General features: G+C 38.6%; 1 protein-coding gene across 11 annotated transcripts in view; it reads left to right on the forward strand.

Annotated features, from left to right (window-relative positions):
• The window catches only part of TAFA2 (TAFA chemokine like family member 2), a 289,370-nt gene that overhangs the window by 250,241 nt on the left and 19,246 nt on the right, over positions 1–19,883 (forward strand). For 5 of the 11 annotated variants that reach the window (XR_012156776.2, XR_012156777.2, XR_012156778.2 and 2 more), the window contains exons 3-4: positions 7,372–7,524; positions 8,593–8,717. Coding sequence is in view for 8 of the 11 variants with exons in the window: in XM_073327954.2 (XP_073184055.1) it covers positions 7,372–7,524; positions 8,593–8,717 (278 nt within the window). In the remaining 3 variants the exon portion in view is untranslated. Of the gene's footprint in view, positions 1–7,371; positions 7,525–8,592; positions 8,718–8,910; positions 9,114–19,883 lie in introns of those variants that run through there. The other 6 variants (XM_073327948.2, XM_073327951.2, XM_073327947.2 and 3 more) reach the window with 3 other exon arrangements.

Below are 19,883 nucleotides of genomic sequence, written 5' to 3' on the forward strand. Positions count from 1 at the left end.
GTTTGAAATATGCTGCGTCTAATGTGTACACATTACCGGCTTTTGCTGTTGGGTGGCAATAAAACAAACCCTACCTGAATGGTCAAACAAGTATCTGCTCCTTTATTTGTGTTCAAGATTCAAGTGAATAAACTGATTAGTTCAAAACCTGTCCCATAATGTTAGACATACAAGAAAAAAGGTATCCTAGAGGAAACTTAAAAACAGTGCTGTACATTTAAGCCAGTTAAAAGGAAGTGTTTCTTTACACAGCATATTCTACTTTGCTTGTGCATGGACTTTGCTGCTGCATGAAGTCTTTGAGACGAATAGTGTTGCAGGACTTGAAAACTGACTTTCCATAACCATTGCACCTATGTAAGTTTAGGATAATGTTAAATGTGTAATAAGTAGACTTGGCAACCTCACCTATTATTTGACCATGGTCAAATATTGTCAAATATTCTAGCAAGAATGCTCTGATCTAGACAGCACCTACCTTTTTTGTGGCATCACGGTGCCATTCTTTCATTTTTTTAGAACTTAATTTAATTACCTTTCCTATTTTTCTGAGTTAAAATAATTCAGTTCAGTAACTTTTTTGTAATTGGGTATAAATATCTATCAAAGGCTAAGCCTGTTGGAGATGATCGAGTCTTACTCTTTGTTACTGTTCGAATAAATTAGTCCTTTGAAATATTTGACCATTTTTGACATTATTTGACAATACTTGACCAATATTTGACAGGCAAATTGACCAGTTGTTTTTGGCGGGTCAAACGTCGAACCCTAGAATAAACCCACATATGCCAGAGAGCAAGATGAGCTTATAAGGGGACTGAGGGTATATGAACAGAAAGGAATTTCCCACATCATGCATTATGGGTTTATTTAATCATCATCATCTTATATACAGAGTGGCATATTGGGCCACAGTGGACCATTCTGATTTGGTATAGCAATTCTTCTCTTCCACTTATTACAGAATATTTTAGAATGCGCCTCTTCATAGCTGTTGATTTATGAGCTTGATGCATAAACCTTTCCAATGTAAGCTCTCTCCTTGCTAGTCAGTGTAGATTTCTTAGTCTATTGCTTCTTGGTGGTATGATCTTGTTAGAAATTTTTTTTTCTAAAGCTTACATTAACATTCTCTCTTTCTCCCCTTCCTTGCTTATTTTTCCTTCCAGATGTTCATTAATAATAATGGGCTCAATCATGAGCTATATGAGAGTGACACGCTGCACAAATAAAGAAAGAGTGAAAAGTCGAGATGACTTTATGCCATCTTTATACCATCTTCTCCCCCAATACTAGGATTGCCCAAGGGCCATTTTGCCCCCTCCAGAGCTGCCTCAATGATGCCAACTTGTAATGAACCCCTAGCCACCATGACACTGGTAGGGCTTACCAAGGTGCAGCGCAGTCCTGCCATACCCACATGTGCCTCCTTTCTATCACTGGTATTCTCTCTACACTTGCCAAAGGGAGATACTTCACTTGTTCCTCGGGTAAATGCTGCGCTCTGTGAATACTACCCCACAGTCACAAAATAGTGCATGGGAGAATGGGACTATGTCCATGACACTCTCCACCAGACACAAAACCTGACTAGCCTCCTTCATTGTGTTCACAAGTGAGCAGCCCTCCAATTTGTGGTTGCACCCTGTGTGGATTCCAGGGGTGGGATGGGCTCCCCGGTCCCTCTCTGTCCTCTGGCATTTCCATGCAAGGCTACTGTAATTTGGCACATAGTATATTTTAGCTATTTGGAAAATAAATGATCTAGATACTAGACTCTGAAAAGGCGGAAAAAGGTTACTTGACAGGAGAAATATGCATGTACATTTTCATACACATGTATTGTAGCTATGAATTACCTGGGTATGCTGAATTCCTGTCTATGACATAAGTGAAGACCTCTGAAGGAGGGATTCTCGACCATCGAGGTAACACATCTTTGGGAAACATATCTAAATAACTGTTTAAGAAGTAGTATGGAAGGGTGCAAAAAGGGCAGGATGAAATTCTTTGTTATATGGCGTATTCCGTGTGACATCTGGAAAATGATGCAGCATGAGTGTTGTAACCGTTGCCCTTCAGGAGACAGAGCACTACCACAATATGCCTCACTCGCACCACTGAGGACATGGGAATCCCAAGGTTGCCTCACACGGTTATAAAACATAAACTGAGGCTGAATATGGCTTTTGAAAGCCTGTCTCAGCCACAGATTTATACTTCCTTTTACAGTGTGCTCTTGCAGCTACTAGCATTTGTTAATATAGCTTCTAAAAACTATGCAACCAGGATTCTCCTCCCCGCCCTCATTTTTGCAGAGGTATTCATATCCTTCCTATCCAGAGTGACACAGCAAGACTGACGTGACATACTGAAATTGCTGAAGTGTAGAGGAAAGCTAACCTACATTTGCTTTCCGTGTCAATCAGCATGAACAAAGCAAACATTCTCTATGTAAAAAATACCAGTGCTTTCTCTGGTCACTTAATAAAATGCTGATTTAGGGCTTGCACTGGAAGACATTATAATCAAACTACTAATTTTGTTTTATTTTTTCCTCTATCAATAAAAAGTCAGACTTCTTTAGACATTACCAGGGCAGAATTTTGAATAATCATTCATTGTAACCCATGCAAGAATGTGGCAGATTGGTAACCTGATGAATTTAGTATGGGACTGCTTTCACAGTTGTCCCATTTTAGTCCCTACTCTAACTACTCCTGTGGATAAGGAATAGTTGCATGAATAAAGACTGCTCACACGCGTAAAGGTTTGAAGGACAGGACCACTGCATTTATTTTGTATAAAATGTCTTGTCCAGTAGGCCAGAGAAGACTGGGAGGTCCATATGATCAGACTCTACTTCAGATATCACTGGAATTAAACTTCATGGAAAAACAAAGCTTTTACCTTTCCCTCTTCCTTTGTTTGTGTCATCTATTTGTTGCTTTTTGTTTCAGCTAAGGTTCTGATTCTGCAATGAGTCTGCAAAAATGTATACACCTCAATAGGACTACTTATAGTGCATTAAGTTAAGCATGCATGTAATTCTGTGCCAGATGTGGGTTTAAGATTAAGTCTTTGAGACTTTTAAGATTTTAAGGTCTATTACTCTGTGTTTGTACAGCATGTAGCAGAATGGAGCCCAGACTTGATTGGGATCTGTAGATGCTACTGCAGTACAAAGTAATAAAAAGAATATTGAAGAGCGGAGTTCACGTGAGCCCCACCCTCATGCATAATTTTAGTGATTTGCATATATTCTTGTCTGTTAAAGCAAAGTACTAATCTCATGTATCAATAAAACCAAAAAAGCTAAACAAATTTTGCCACCAGATGCATGTATGCAAATCCCATTGAAATCACATTAATCTGAGGGTAGAGTCTAATGATTGGGAATAAATATATTTTTAAACTAAATAACTGGCTTTTCTGTATAAGACGGAATGTAGAGTATATATAGATTACAGAACTTTTCTTGTTTGAATTTAAAAGCATTATTTAATATTACACATATTAAGGATAATAACTACCTAGCCTTAATTTCTTTATTAGCATAACTGGTAACACATTAAATTTCAGGGTCCAAATATTGTGTAAATACTCCTTTGTATGATAACTGCAGACCATTGAACTCTATAAAAACTACCATAAAGTGGCAGATTAATTACAGCTCATGCCATTACAGGGTAATGACATGATTATTTCTGTTTTCTAAGTTGCACACTAAGGTTACATAATATCTCTGGAACTTTTATGTGTAATTATTAATAGCACTTTGTTGTATGTACATAAATACTTTTGGGCCTGATTCAGCCAACCTTACTAACACGTGTAGTTCCATTGATTTTAATAGAACTAGACATGTGAATAAGGATTACTCATTTTAGTAAAGGTTGCAGGATTGAGTCCATAAGGTGTATTTTTGAATAATTAATTTCTGTAGAATTCCAGAAAGAACATTGTTTCAGAAATACTTTCTGTAAAGCAAGCCAAACACTTTGAAGTGGGTGCTATGAGAAGAAGAAACAAACCAAAAACGTGACTCTCATAAACTACTATCTCAGTTTGGAATGGTTCAATGGTTTAATGAGGTTAATTTGTATTAGGTTGAGAAAAATCCTTTATCTACTGTATAGAGGCTTTCGTTTCACATGAATGTGACAGATATTGTACTTACTGCACTGGAACTTAATTATTTGATAGCACAAGGAACTGAAATTCCCACATTTCCTCTCTAGGAACATTCACACTATACTTTAGATGGTAAATAGAAACTAGAGGATAGTTGCCCCAGATTTTTAATGTGTTGAAGAGCCAGGGTAGCCTTTTCTGGAAGGTTTTATTTTTCTACCTCCAAAATTGGAAACAGTTTTACTAAACAGTCTCTGAAATGCTATAATTGGCATTTGGTTATTTTTTGCTCTAATCTAGTCTTCACATATCACAGCATCTTTTGAAATGCTTTTCTTTTCCATTCATAACCACAAATGATCATTTCATTTAATTAGAGTACTTTGGAATAAGTACTCTTGGAAAATGCTCCATTTTCTCTCTAATGACTACAAAGTAAAAAATTAGATGTCTTGAAAAGTTTTTGTTTCAGCAGTAATTTTTCCCCTCAAAGCATTTTACAACTTAAATCTACTAACTAGCTTGCATTTCAGATGACTATTGGTGCATGTAGGCGATGCTTTATTTCTGCTTAGAAGGTGTAATATGGAATCTCTAGAGAGCCAGTCAAGCTGTGTAAAACTGTTAAATAGGTGAGCATAGAGGCAAACAAAATTTCAGAATCAATGAGACAAATCAGAATACAAATAAGGACTGAAATCTAATAGAGAGAAAAATAAGCAGGAACAAATTCACAACCTGACACTAAATTTACTTTCCTTTATAGCTTCAGTGTCACGTTTGTTATATGAATCTCATGTCAACTCAGTTAAATGAATTTATGTTAGTGTGTATGGGTTTGAAATGCATAATTGCCTATTATAATAAAAATGAATGTAACTTTTCAGAACAGGTATGTGTGTCTATTCTATGTTCATGCTACATATTATATATAAGAAATATAATGTATAGGTAATTTATTTTACTGTATACCCAAATAAAGATGCTCTATTCTCTATAAACATAAAAGATTAGTTGAGAAAAATATATGGAATTCTTTGAGTCAACATGTTAACATGCAATGTTAACCAATGTAAAATAATTTTCACTGTGGTTACCTTGTACCAATGGGCCTAAAAATATCTGCTTAAAAAAAATCTCATGGGTATTGGGATAACTTGCCCCACTAACTTCCTAGAAAAGTTCAGGTAGATAGTATGAGCAACATTCCTCTTTCTCAGTTTTATTAACATTAGTTAAAGCTTTTAAAACAGAGAAAAACATTTATTCAAGTTTGGTTTTTCAAAAGGTGGAACCTCTTTTGAATTTCTCACCTGATATGTCATATATCATTTCAGCTGTAACACTATACAACCTGACACTGTACAATGTGATGCTAAAACTGAAATGTGTAGAGAGTGATTACAATGATCACAAGCTACTTGACTGGCTTTGTTCTAGTGAAAAACATGTGATTGCTTGAATACAATGTTCTAAGCAGTAGCTTCCATTTTGGTAACTAAGAGCCAGATTGTGGGCTACCCCTCTATGGCTGTGCATGGGTAAGAGTGGCAATTAAGTGGTTGCACAATTTATAATAGTTGTCTTTGCACTCTTGGGAGGGGAGGAATTTGCTTGTTCCTGCTCCCTGTTCTCTCAGGCAGAAAGACTCTGAAAAGGGGTCAAAGAAGAGGTATGGTTATGGCCCTGCTTCTGCTTCTCCCCACCACTGCTCCACGGAGGGGAGCTGGCTCACTGAGGAGAGCATCTGCTTTGTCTTTATGGGTAGTACAATCTCTTTAGTGTTCATCTTGGCTTACTGTGGCTTGGCAATGGCCCCAAGTTAAGGGCGGAAGCTTAAATTGATAGTCTAGTTTCAAGAATATAGGCTACTGGCCAGAGAGGGCAGTGTGCTTTAGAATGGTTATAGATTTCGCATACACTGTAGCATGCGAAGAAAAAGCAAAGTCAAAGCTGCTTGTAAAAGGGCCCAGTCCTACATGGCAAGTCTCCCATTAGAGTACCCAAATTTTGTATTTGTTTGCTTTGCCAATTCAGATAACCTTCTGCCGCCATACCAATTTTTGGAATTTAGGTAGGAAGGGGATGGAGAGAGTCTGTATTCTTGATAAAATTTCATAAAATATTTTGCACTTGCTATCTCTCCAGTGCCCCCTCCATGTGATCCAAATAGAGCTGACCAAGGCTGAGGCAGTGTAGACCTGAGGAAAGGAAGAAATATATTTACATAATATTTTCTAGCAGTCTCCCCAAGGTAACATTTCACGATCTCATTTGGGTACAGTACAAGTTCTGTGTTTAGACGGTGACTCTCTGGTGCTTTAGCAGTAGTTTTACGATCTGTCTGTGATCTGCCCTACAATTTCTAGCAGCCACTGGTTCAGCTTGCAGTCTCAGCAAGCTCTGATGAAATGAAAATGATACAATAATTAGTTACTATATCTTAAATAGTTAACCTTTCCCCCAGGCCGATCTTCTCCTGGTACTGCTGTAGCCTCAGGGCTGCAGTAGTTTCTGTGACCGGTTAGCTGATCCTGAAGCAAGAGAGAATGACTAGTGGGTCTGAGTAGTCATTGATCCACTGCCCCCAACCCCCATGACATGATGGGAGATCATATTCCATGCATAGGGTTCCCAAATCCTGCCACATCATCTTAGTGGATCTGTACCAGTTGACTAGTGAAATGAAAAAAACAAACAAAGAAAAACCAGGACATTTCAGGTGTCCTAAAGGAAGATCCTGGGACATCATATAAAAAACTGGATCTGTCTGGGGACATGTGGTCATCTTACATTTATAATGTATGCATTCCAAAATATATATTCATGCTGCTATTTTAATGTTGAAGCACTATATTTTCTGAGTGTCGCCCTAAGAAAATATATTATATTAGGTTTATACGGAGATGCAGGTGCCTATGCTAGTCTGAATATATATATATTTTCTAAGATGCCTTTTCAGTGCCTCTACATTTTGTTCCACTGAAATGGTGCAATGTGCATTCTTCTCTAATTGTTCTTATTTCACCACACATTTTCTGTCAGAGAGAGTTATGCTCTGTTTAGAAAAGAAATAATCTTTGCACTATAGAGTTGGTGTTATTGTAATTCTAATTGTGTGTATTGCAGATCCCTTTATAGAGCTGAATGTAACATATTTCTAATAAAAACAAACGCTGTACCATGCTACCTAGCAATGTTATCACCATCATCACCTTCTTCTTTTTGTTTGCACAGCTCACCATGTTAAAACGGGAACCTGTGAGGTGGTGGCTCTCCACAGATGTTGTAATAAGAACAAGATAGAAGAAAGGTCACAGACAGTCAAGTGCTCCTGCTTTCCTGGGCAGGTAGCAGGTACCACCCGAGCAGCTCCTTCTTGTGTTGATGGTGCGATGACTTCACTTACTTCATTTTGTTGTATTTTTGTTGGTGGGTTTTGTAATGCAGTGTCTAAACTGGGAATCTTTCTTTTAAACCAAGCAGTGTTTAAAAGTGTTAGAAAGGATTCTGAGGTTTGAAGGGCATCTCCAAGATGAATGGGAGAGGAGGATAAGAAAAATGAATTATTTGCCAATGCTTTATGGAAACACTATGTGAAATTAGTAGATGACAGTGAACTAGACCTCTTGAGAAGCAAACTGTGATCTAAATAATAGAATGCTCTTAGTGTTGTATCAAGTTAATTTAATTAAAAGTGTTTATGCATAAGTTACATCAGCATATTATTTTCATATGCTGCAGTATCATACTTTATTTATCTGTTATTTTGCCACAAAACAAAGAAAAACAAACAAGCAGAGCATAGTTTGGCTCGTTTTTAGGTTTTTTAGACCAATGGTGTTTTTGCTATCCATAGTACAATCTTAATATTGCAAACAAAACTGGCATGGGTTTGTATGTTTTATTTGGGAAAATATTGGCTCATTTTGCACAACTCTTTCTCTGAAAAAGGACAAGCCTGTTTCACCCTTTACATGAACTATTTTTTTCTGTGTTTGCTGTCATAGAAGCTGTAAGTATGTCATCTTCAGGGAATACATTTAATCTTACCTTGAATATACAGAACTTCAAACATAATACATTAACTCAAAAGAAGAGATTATGCCAAAAACTTACAAATCTGACCAGGAAAGAAGAATTGGTGATTGAAAAGGATTGTTGTGAAATTTGTTCTTGAAGCAAGATAAATTTAAACAAATGTAACAAATGTAAAAAAAAAAAAAGTTGAAATAACAATAATAATTAAGAAGAGATGCTGGTGCCAAATTCATACACAGTGTCCTTGACAAATAGAGTCTTATTTATTTAGGAAGATTCTGACTTGCAGTGTAGCTGTTTGTCAACATACTTTTTTCTAAACATTTTGTGGAGAATAAAATTGATGCTGCCATATAATGGGGATGTAAAGTGGCCATTTACTGAACATGTAAATGTGTATGTTTTCGCCTTTCATAGCTTCAATAGTGGAACAGAAATGGTGGTGCCATATGCAACCATGTCTTGAAGGGGAGGAATGTAAAGTTCTTCCGGATCGGAAAGGATGGAGCTGTTCCTCTGGGAATAAAGTGAAAACAACTAGGGTAGGTATAGTACCAGCATCACTTGTTACCAACAGAAAACTAACACACAGGCCCTAAGTAAACACTCAAAAGAAAAGACCCTGGAGCTGTGGGTAAGCAGTTATATTGAGGTGGGTTTCCTGACCCTGTACACTTCCATCAGCATACTTTGCAGTTAATTGATCATAGAGTGCACTGTTCCTGTCGTTTTCAGGTCTGGGTATTGCAGAGAAGAGAATCAACCCCCTTTTCAGCTGCTACTACTACTAATTTATATTTTATTTGATCTGTTTGTCCCTCTATGACTGGTTGCAAAAAAAATAAAGAAAAATAAAATAAAAATAAAGAAGCCAGCACACCCTGCTAATCTCCATCTTGCAATGTTCCAAATCCATGAGACATTGATTTACAAGGTATAACACAAATGCACTTTTGTCAATTACTTGGAATTATTATATTTTTACACAGAAACTGTTGAATATGGTAAGCATTTACTGTGTCATTACAGAATAATCTTTTGGTTATTTATGTCTGGTAAGACTGAGAATTACTACAAAATTTTGACAGTGGTGCAATAGGTTCCATTTCCCATTTGACACTTTTAATATTATTTGTTCAAAATTGTAATTGTACAAATCCATCTAACCTTTTGTTTTACATGCTTCATTGAAAACAAAGTAAACCTGTACTTTCTAGCTGCTAGCAGAAGCAAAAAAAAAAAAAAAAAACAACCCCCAACAAATTACCTAAGATAATGCTAAGCATTAAATACTCAGACTTCTAGAACCCACAGCTTCAAATCCCTGCAGATTCAATCCAACTTTTCATTCTTGTGAGGCAAATTAAGGATCCATCCTTTAAATGCACACACAAGGAAATCTTATGTGAGTAGCAATGGTTAAAGTTAGTCATGAATAATTGTTTGCAGGATCGATTCATAACTGGCTACAATGAACTTTACTCTGTGTATGCATTTCTTTGAGCCTGTGACACAGGACAAAATATTTCCCTTCCCCTCATTGTAGCGTAGTGTACTATATATCAACTGGCTACTTCCTGTTTATCCCAGATGTGGCTGAATGGTGTCTGTCTGTATGTCTGAGTTTGTAAAACACTTTGGCATTCTTTGGATGAAAGGTACTTCATTAGTGTAACTTATTCCATTCTTCCTTCTTAAATCCTTTTTCGAAACTCTAATCGCTGCTTGAGTACTGCCCGCAGCTAAATGTGTGTATGTATATATCTAAGGTGTGCACACACACTCACTCTAGATAAGTATTATGTATGTTGTGTATGTGTGTGAGATATATCCAGTTAGAGGAAAATGATTCAACAGTAACACACTCAAATGAAAAAGAAATTGGGAAAAAATGTGACTAGTTCATGTCTCTCTCCTCTTCTCTTGGCATTTGGCTTCTTCCCCCTACCCTCCTACCATGTTGTTTTGCTCTGTTTACATGTGAATTGTCTAAATTAGATAAGATTTCTGGGCAGGGATTTTTCTCCTTATATATTTGTAAAGTACCATGCACTATATTGTCCAAATACTACAGTGTTAGGTATAAATGTGGTTGTTGTTATTTGTACAATTATATCATTTTGGCAACATTTTTAGCTCCTTGTTAGCACTTAACAAACAATATGTAATAGGTGGCTGGATCATATCCTCCCGCTCTCCTGCCCCCCCTGCTGGTGGGCACCAAACACTTTTAAACCACTCTAGAGGTGCCAAGCTCTATTCATCATCATGCTGAGGCCTACAGGTCCATTGTAATGGATGCTTCAGCCTGATTTCAGCTTGGGGGCAGAACCAGACCTGTCAGTCTGTGGCAGCAGGGGATTTCCTGCCTCCTGAAGTTCCCTCCAGTTTTACCTGTCTTGCCAGTGGCTCAGCCAGATCCCCCCTCTCCCCCTTCTGCAGAGTTTTTCTGAGGGAAATCCCACACTTTATTTCAAGTTTGCACCTAACAATTGGCTATCTGGGCTCTGAAGGGTTAATCCTGCCTCTCTATATACATGAAATTGAATCTTCAGTATCCTTGATTTTGAGAAGCCCTGGACTACCTATGCTGCTACTGAGAGGCTGAATGTCTTCTTTGTCTTAAGAAAGTACCGTGTTATCAAAAGTGAATACTCATCCCTAATGTATGGAGGCTGCAGTGTGTATGTAGCTATTGTCTATCCTAAAAGGTTCTAAGTGAAAGGAAAAATTCTGAAGGGTTTGAAACCAGTAAACTCCATATTCAGAGAAAAATAATAGAGACAGCAAAAAATCAGTATTAAGAGAACAAGTATAATAAGCTTTTATTATTGTCTAATGAAGTAGCCCATATGTGATGGTCATGTATAATGTAAAAGCAGCAGGAGCCAAAGGGAGCTAGCAAGTTTGTGTGATTTAAATACATAGCAACTTCTGTGAAAGCCTTGCTAAAAGCAATATAATGCATTACGTCTCAATTCACCTCTAAACATTGGGTCAAATTTTCCTCTTCAATAATACATGTGAAAAATGTGACCTGGTTGAAGTGTTGTATGTTGTTCAGAGATGCAGATATCTAAGAAGAATATGTATGAATAATGAATGAAGAATAGCATGAATATTCTGGTACTTAGAATTCAAATCTTAAGGCTATTCAGGTAGATATTATGTACACTAAGAATGAAGAAATAGGCATTATGGAATTATGTTGTAACGGAATCACCATCCCTACAATGTCAGGGTATGGCTAACAGAGAGGAGAGGGCTAATGGGTTAATAAGGAATAATCAGAGAGAAGAAGTAAATGTGGAGAGGAAGAGTTTAGGGGTCTGAACTTACCTCTGATTAACATCTTTTACTCTGTTGGAGTTTATATTTGGAAGGGTGGAATTTCTGTCTCTATATTTAGAGAGGTCTGAGAAGAAAATTGCTATTCTGGCTAAAATAATTATTTATTTTTAGGCAGAGATCTTGTAGTGTATGCCTGCCTAAGCAATGCACTGGAACTGGAGAGGGTGTTTAGAAATAGATTATTAAGGCTATGAAATGAAGATAGAGCAGAGATTTTTCCAGCGATGACATAGGGTCCAGGATGCAGTTCTAGGATTGTGTTAAGGTACAGATGGTTGAATTTTTTTTAACATGACTTTTTTTTTCCCTTCACTTTTTTCCTATTTGTTGACAAAAAGATTTTTTTTTCAAAGCAGTAAACATTTGTATTTCATTTTGAAATATTTTGTTTATAAATTTTTGGCTCCCGTCCCCTTTTCTTAACTTTTATATTTTTTTTCACTGGAAGAAAAAACAAAACAAGAAAAGCAATACTTCCTTTCACCTTTCAACACTTAAAAAAAAAAAAAAGCTTTCCCCCTACAGTTCTCCAGTGGCGGGGAGAAAGAGAGAGGTGGGAAAAAATGAGAGGGTGAGAATTTCCCCTCTAGCCAGAAAACCAAAAAAATGTATTTGAATAATTTTTTTTGGTGAAAATTTTTCATTTTCAATGAAACCCCATTTTCCAAGACAAAAGCTTTGGTTGAAAAAAACGTTGACTAGCTCTAGTTAGGAATTTCATCTGCCAAAGAAGATCAGCGAGAGGCAAGATTGTTGTCTTACAGTTGGAGAGAGGTGTCTTTGAATTGATTTTGAGTGCTTGGAGCTCCAAAAAGAGAGAGGTTCTAAGAAGGACAAGGGGACTTCTAGTGTTAATCAGACTTACAGAGACTTTGACAGGGGACAACCTCATCAAATATGTTAGCCTGATGCCAGGTGTGAAAGTAACATTCTGCACTTACCTTGATTCACACCTGCTGAAGATGTATCCCACAATGCTGACATATAATTAAACTTATTTAATGTGCAAAGTGACTAAAAACAGAGACCTCAGAGCTCAAACCACTATTGCTAATCACTTTATTGAAGGAGCAAGCAACTGAAATCTGACATTGCATAACAAAAAATGCTCACTTGTTCTTAGAAAATCATCACATCAGAGATGTGAGCAATAAAGTCCAGCCATGTATTATTCTCTGAATAAAATATGTAAATGAAGCAATATTTTAAGATATGTAGACATTAGGGCTGTCAAGCAATTAAAAAAATTAATCATGATTAATCTCATTCATTGATTAATCTAGCCATTGATTAAGCACACCGTTAATAATAGAATACCATTTATTTAAATATTTTTGGATGTTTTCTACATTTTCAAATATATTGATTTCAATTACAACACAGAATACAAAGTGTACAGTGCTCACTTTATATTTATTTTTGATTACAAGTATTTGCACTGTAAAAACCAATAGAAATATTATTTTTCAATTCACCTAATACAAGTACTATAGTGCAATCTCTTTATCATGAAAGGTGAACTTACAAATGTAGAATTATGTACAAAAAAAACTGCATTCAAAAATAAACAATGTAAAATTTTAGAGGCTGCAAGTCCACTTAGTCCTACTTCAGCCAATCTCACAGACAAACAAGTTTGGTTACAATTTGCAGGAGATAACGCTGCCCGCTTCTTGTTTACAATGTCTCTAAAAGTGAGAACAGGTGGTTGCATGGCACTGTTGTAGCTTGTGCTGCAAGATATTTCCGTGCCAGATGTGCTAAAGATTCATATGTCCCTTCATGCTTCAACCACCATTCCAGAGGGCATGTTTCCATGCTGATGACAGGTTCTGCTTGATAACTATCCAAAGCAGAGCGGACTGACACATGTTCATTTCATCATCATGAGTCAGATGCCACCAGCAGAAGGTTGATTTTCTTTTTTTGCTGGTTTGGGTTCTTGTCGTTTCCGTATCTGAGTGTTGCTCTTTTAAGACTTCTGAAAGCCTGCTCCACACTCTGCTCATCCCTCTCAGATTTTGGACGACACTTCAGATTCTTAAAACTTGGGTCGAGTGCTGTAGCTATTTTTAGAAATCTTACCTTGGTACCTTCTTTGTGTATTGTCAAATCTACTGTGAAAGTGTTCTTAAAATGAACATGTGCTGGGTCATCATCCGAGACGGCTATGACATGAAATATATGGCAAAATGCAGGTAAAACAGAACAAGAGACATACAATTCTCCCTCAAGGAGTTCAGTCACAAATGTAATTAATGCATTATTTTTTTAACGAGCATCATCAGCATGGAAGCATGTCCTCTGGAATGGTGGCTGAAGAATAAAGGGGTATACTAATGTTTAGCATATGACATGTAAATATCTTGCAATGCTGGCTACAAAGTGCCATGTGAATGCCTGTTCTCATTTTCAGGTGACATTGTAAACAAGAAGCAGGCAGCATTATCTCCTGCAAATTAAACCAAACTTGTTTGTCTGAGCGACTGGCTGAATTAGGGTTGAGTGGACTTGTAGGCTCTACATTTTTGCATTGTTTTATTTTTGAATGCAGTTATTCTTTTGTACATAATTCTATATTTGTAAGTTCAACTTTCATGATAAAGAAATTGCATTACAGTACTTGTATTAGGTGAATTGAATACAATTATACAATAATTTTTTTTTACGGTGCAAATATTGGTAATAAAAATAAATATAAAGTGAGCACTGTACAGTTTGTATTCTGTGTTGTGACTGAAATCAATATATTTGAAAATGTAGAAAACATTCAAAAATATTTAATAAAGTTCAATTGGTATTCTATTGTTTAACCGTGCGATTAATCGCGATTAATTTTTTTGAGTTAATCGTGTGAGTTAACTGCAACAGCCCTAGTAGAAATGCAAGTGTATTAGGTGCAAACTTTTGTAAATGTATGGTCTAATTTTCAGAAGTGCTGAGTGCCCATATCTTACCTTGCAGTGGGAACTGTGAGTGCTCAACACTCTTAAAATTGGGCTAGTATTCTTGAATAATGTGTGGGGAAAACATACTTTAGATCAGAGAGAAATCAATATTGGATATATTACTAAGTAACTATATTCCAAACCAACATCAGAAATCGACTACTGTAAAAATCATAAATATTGCAGGGACATAAAGAAATAGAAGAGAAGTATTACAGGGGTAGAGAGAAATCCACATCGAGTGTGTTTATTTACATTCCAAAACAATATTAGAGAGAGCCTGGAGTCAGATATTCATAATTTTCCATTTAATCTAATTTTGCATCATGGCATCCAAAGTTTAGAAGAAAAAAATCAAACATCATGTTTGTGGAAGAAGAGAAGACATGATGTCCAAACTCACCAACTGGCCATGCCAAAGGGTGGTCAACAGGACCAACACACTAAACTAAATAAACACACTGGTTCCTGTGTATTCGGTGACCCTGATATTTTTACCTCTGTCTCCCCCTCTCTCTCACATACAAATGTTGAAATGTTTCTAAATTCATTACTGCAGCTGCGAGGGGCTGCATTAATTTTATTTGTATTTTAATTTATAAAATAAGCCTATCACAAACTCTCTTGGCACATGGAATAAAAAATACATCAGCTAGATGACTTTACATATGGACACACTGTTGGCAATTAAAGGAACAGACTCCTCCATCCTTGTCCACTGCTGCTTCTTGATGAAGTCAGCTGGGGATCTACAGGTCCCTGAGATTGTATACTTTACTAACAACAGTAGAGCAAACACTATCTGTTACAAAGACCGCTAAAAGCTCCACCATCTCCTTTGTATGTTTATCCCTGCCAGTCAGCACTTTCTCTGTTTGATGTGGGTTGAGTTTCAGCCAGACATCTTTCCTCCACTCCCCAATCTTAACTACTAATGGGCAAGCTGAAAAACACCCCTATCCAGATCTAATGAAAAACAGATGCATCTGGATATCACTGCAGCCGAGAGCATCTCTCTTTCCCCTAGTGATTAGAACAGGAAAAGTGACTCAGCTGAATCTCATGGCACTTCACACCAGGGAACCTTTGGGGGCAGAAAAACAATCACGCAACACTTCTCTTTGGGTCCTCTTGGAGACAAAAGAATGGAGCTACTCCAGCACTACTTCCCCTGTTATTGGCAGGGTCCAAAGCCTTATCCACGTTGTAATCAATGAATTCAAATCAGCAGATAGATCTAGAAGAATTAGCTGGGTACCTTGACTTTGTCCAGTATTAGGGGATGATCATCAAACAATGAAACCAGAGCTATGTCGGTACCAAAATCTGGTCTAATACCACACCAGGTGGTGTCCGTGAAATCTGCGGACTCCAGTTATTGCCAAAGATGCCTTGCTACAAACTTCTCAAGTATCCTAAAAAATGAAGGCCAGAGCCAGGGTGATGATTAGCAAGATGTTAAGCATCAGGAAGTAGCATTAATATTTCCACAGCTATTACTGCCGCAGTCACAACCTCCTTTTTTGCTGCTGTCACTCTCTACGATCCTTATATCCTGGAAGGGAAGGATGATAATGAATAAGAAGAAGCAGCGTGAGAGGGTTGAGAATGAGTCCCCAGATCTGGCAAGAAAAGGAAAATGGAAAACCAAGCCTGATGTTAGTGACAGTGAAGCGATAGCTATGTTGGCTGATGATTTGTCTTCCTGAATCACAACAGATGCATAGGCACTTTAGGCTGCAGCTGAGGGGAAAAAACCAGAATGAGTATTGCTGTTTGTGCTGCTGCTAAGGTTGAAAAAAAGTACTGCCCTCCTGCTAGACTATCCCTTCCTTCCCCCCCTCCTCTTCCTTCTTCCAAATGTTATGGTGGGTTCGGACTAGAGCCCACCATATTTGTGACGAAATGGATTTGATCTTGAAAAATGGCATATACTGTATACTGCAGTTTAACTGATAGACTACATACTAATAGGGTAGCTGCGGTTAATGTGGGGACACATATCTCACACTGATTTCCTTTGCTGTTGCCACTGGTAAATTTGAAATATGTCCAACTACTGACATTGCAAGCCAATAGAGCCTAAAAAAATGACTCTGTTCTGTCATGTAAAATAATTTTAGAAGTTGCTTTCTTCTAAAACTGAACAAGGGGCTTTATTAGAAAAGAGAAAACTGTTATCCCTAAAGCTACTCTCTCTCTCTGCTTCACTGCAGAGCTCCTACCTAGAATATTCCCTTTCTGATTATAGAAACAGTACACATATCTTCAGTGTCTAGCAATATTTTGTGGTTCATAGAAAGAATGTGATCATAACACAATTATGTGCAAATACTGTAGCAAAATATTAGACACAGAAAAGAGTGATTACTCTTTATTACAGTATTATTGTCAGAAGATTTCTTTCAAAGCCTATGGGCAATCAATTTTTTTTAAAAGAATTTTTTTTGTCATCTGAGCACATACTTATCAGAGCTGCTCCCGGCACCCCAGTATCTCATCATTAAAATTGCAGTGTACACCAAATACAGTTTTTCGAGATTAAATGCATTTCATGAAAAATATATAAATCCTCATGTTATAAACAAGGTAGTAATGGAGATAGGGTGGAACGTTTCTGTGTGCAGGTTAGATTCTGGTACTAGCCACTGTCAGAGACAGAATGTTGGATTGATCTGCTATAACACTTTCTCTGCGCCAAAGAAAACTGATCCCATCATACAACACGAAGCACTAGGAAGTTGGCTGCAAGAGATACTGTTTTCTTGCACATATTGCCTACCCCTACTCTCATTTTGTTCAAGTACAGCCCCTACTGTGGAGCCACCAGTCTTCACTGGCTATCAGAATAACTGAAAACCCTAAAAATAGCTTCTGTGCACATTGTTGCATGTAATGGATTGTATTTAAATTACTATGCGCTGGGTGTGTCCACTTCCTTCTACTTACAATACTTAATTTATTTCAGGCCAATTTGGGCCCAGAGCTGGTTGTTGTTTATCTATTTATATAGTACCAAAAGTATACAAAGCCTAGAAAAAAACATAATTGCCCCATAGAGCTTACACTATAAGTTTAGCTAAAGCAACACAAGCAATAATCACAATCACAGGTATAACAGGATAAAGGGGAATCAGACTGTGGGGTTGCTTGTTAATCTATATTCTTATCTAATTGGTTCTACTGGTTTTTGTTTTGTTTGTCTGTCGTAATACTTGCTTGTATGGTGTTTTTTGGACTTGGCTGGCTTGAGGGCATGCAAAGGGGTTTGCTGACAGTGCTGAGCAGGACTTCATTACAGAGTGTGGACTGAGCCTTAGCACTTTGCCTCTGCACTTCTTTCAGCAGGACTGAGTCCATAGGCAGCCCATCTTCATTACTTAAATGTGCAACATCTAGAATCTAAATCACATACGTAATTAAATGCAAAGCCCTTTGTTGATACAACTGAATACCAAAAACTACAGAAATGCAAACTGTAAGGTTCCACTGGCTATGTTAGTTCAGCCACATGGCACATACTGGGCCTGATTTCCAACCTGGCCTTAACTTCCTTTTCACACCTGTTTTGTACCTCACTTATTTGTAGGTGCAATTTAGGTCACTTAGACATTTACTAGATCTTCAGGTGGAACAAGTACATAGGGTCTGCTCCGCAGACCAGTGAAATCAATGGAACAATTCCCAGGGACTTCACTGTGGTTTGGATCAGGCTAGGGTCACAAGCCATCTGGTTTTTGGCTGGAACACCCAGTCGAAAAGGGACCGTGCTGGCTCCAGTCAGCATCGCTGACCAGGCCGTTAAAAGTCCAGTTGGCTGCCAGCAGCTGTGAAGGCAGGGTGCCTGCCTGGCTCTGTGTGGCTCCCGGGAAGCAGCTGGCATTTCCCTCTGGCTTGTAAGCATAGGGTGGCCATAGGGGCTCAGTGTGCTGTCTGTGTCCCAAGCGCCAGCTCCGCAGTTCCCATTGGCTGGGAACCCTGGCCAATAGGAGCTGCGGTGTCAGTGCCTGCAGGCAGGAGTAGTGCACGGAGACACCTGTCTGTGCCTCTGCCTAGGCGCCAGAGGGAGATGCCGGCTGCTTCCTGGGAGCCACGTGAGGTAAACGCTGCCCGGCCGGAGCCCGCATCCCCTCCTGTGCCCCAATCCCCTGTGGCAGCCCTGAGCCTCCTCCCGCAGCCAAACTGCCTCCTGGAGCCCCCTCCCACACTCTGAACCCCTTGGCCCCAGCTCAGAGCCCTCTCCTGCACCCCAAACCCCTTATCCCTGCCCCACCCCAGAGCCCTCACCCCCTCCTGCACCTCTGCCCCAGCTTGAGCCCCCTCCCACACTCCGAACCCCTTGGCCCCAGCCCAGAGCCCCCTCCTGCACCCCAAACCCCTAATCTACAGCCCCACCCAGAGCCCATATCCCAAAGCCAGAGCCCTCACCCACTCCTGCACTCCAACCCCCTGGCCCAGCCCGGTGAAAATGAGCAAGTGAGCGAGGGTGGGGAAGAGCAAGCAATGGAGGGAGGAGGGATGTAGTGAGCGGGGGGCGGGGCCTCAGAGAAGGGATGGGGCAGGGAAGGGGTCTCACGGCAGGGGTGGGGTAGGGGGCGGGGGCAAGGGTGTTCGGTTTCCTGCAAACAGATAGTTGGCAACCATAGATCAGGCATGCAGATATCTGTTTCTAAATACAAGTAAGTTTAAATGTCAGAGCGACACACACCAAATCTGAATGTTGGACCCTGTGGACATACATTTCTAATGTCAAGCTATGAAACAGTGTAGCCTTAGCCAGATTTCCACAAAGGGCAGGAAAGCTTGTTTGAGAAGTAAAGACCACTACAGAAATGTTCTAAAAAGTCCACACCAATGCAGATTACCATTTTCAAATCGATTTACTTTACCTGTTTAGTTCATTTCAAGTTTCCATAGGTGCTGAGGTTACTGAGAGAAATGGTGAGGAGATAGAACAGCATGAAATGTTTTTTGAGGACAAGGAACTTGTCAACATAACCCTTGAAAGAAGAGGGCTTCTGCACACAGACTGTAGTTATTTTTTGTGAGTGGCTGTTTGGGAGCTGGTTGCTCTGTCTCTTTGTGTTCTGTCCTGTTCTATTTTTGTACCCAGCTGCTTGTCCTTGGACATGTCCCTTTGGCTACTCTCCTTCAAACTTTTTTTTTTGAGGTGCCTCAATTCACTTTTGTGGGAGAAGAGATACTACAGAAATCTTAAGAGGTTAAATCCTTTGTGAATCATGGCCCCAATCACATTTAAAGCAATATTATATTATTAATAACAATATCTATCACAGTATCATATTTAAATACATTTTGGAGATGGGGGAGCCTCTCCTCAGTTAAGGTTGCAACCATTATACAGCCCTATTTTAGCATCTGTGTAGCTTGAAAATTGCCAGACTTACT

This window comes from Lepidochelys kempii, chromosome 1 (genome assembly GCF_965140285.1).
Source record: "Lepidochelys kempii isolate rLepKem1 chromosome 1, rLepKem1.hap1, whole genome shotgun sequence".
Lineage (NCBI taxonomy): Eukaryota > Metazoa > Chordata > Testudines > Cheloniidae > Lepidochelys > Lepidochelys kempii.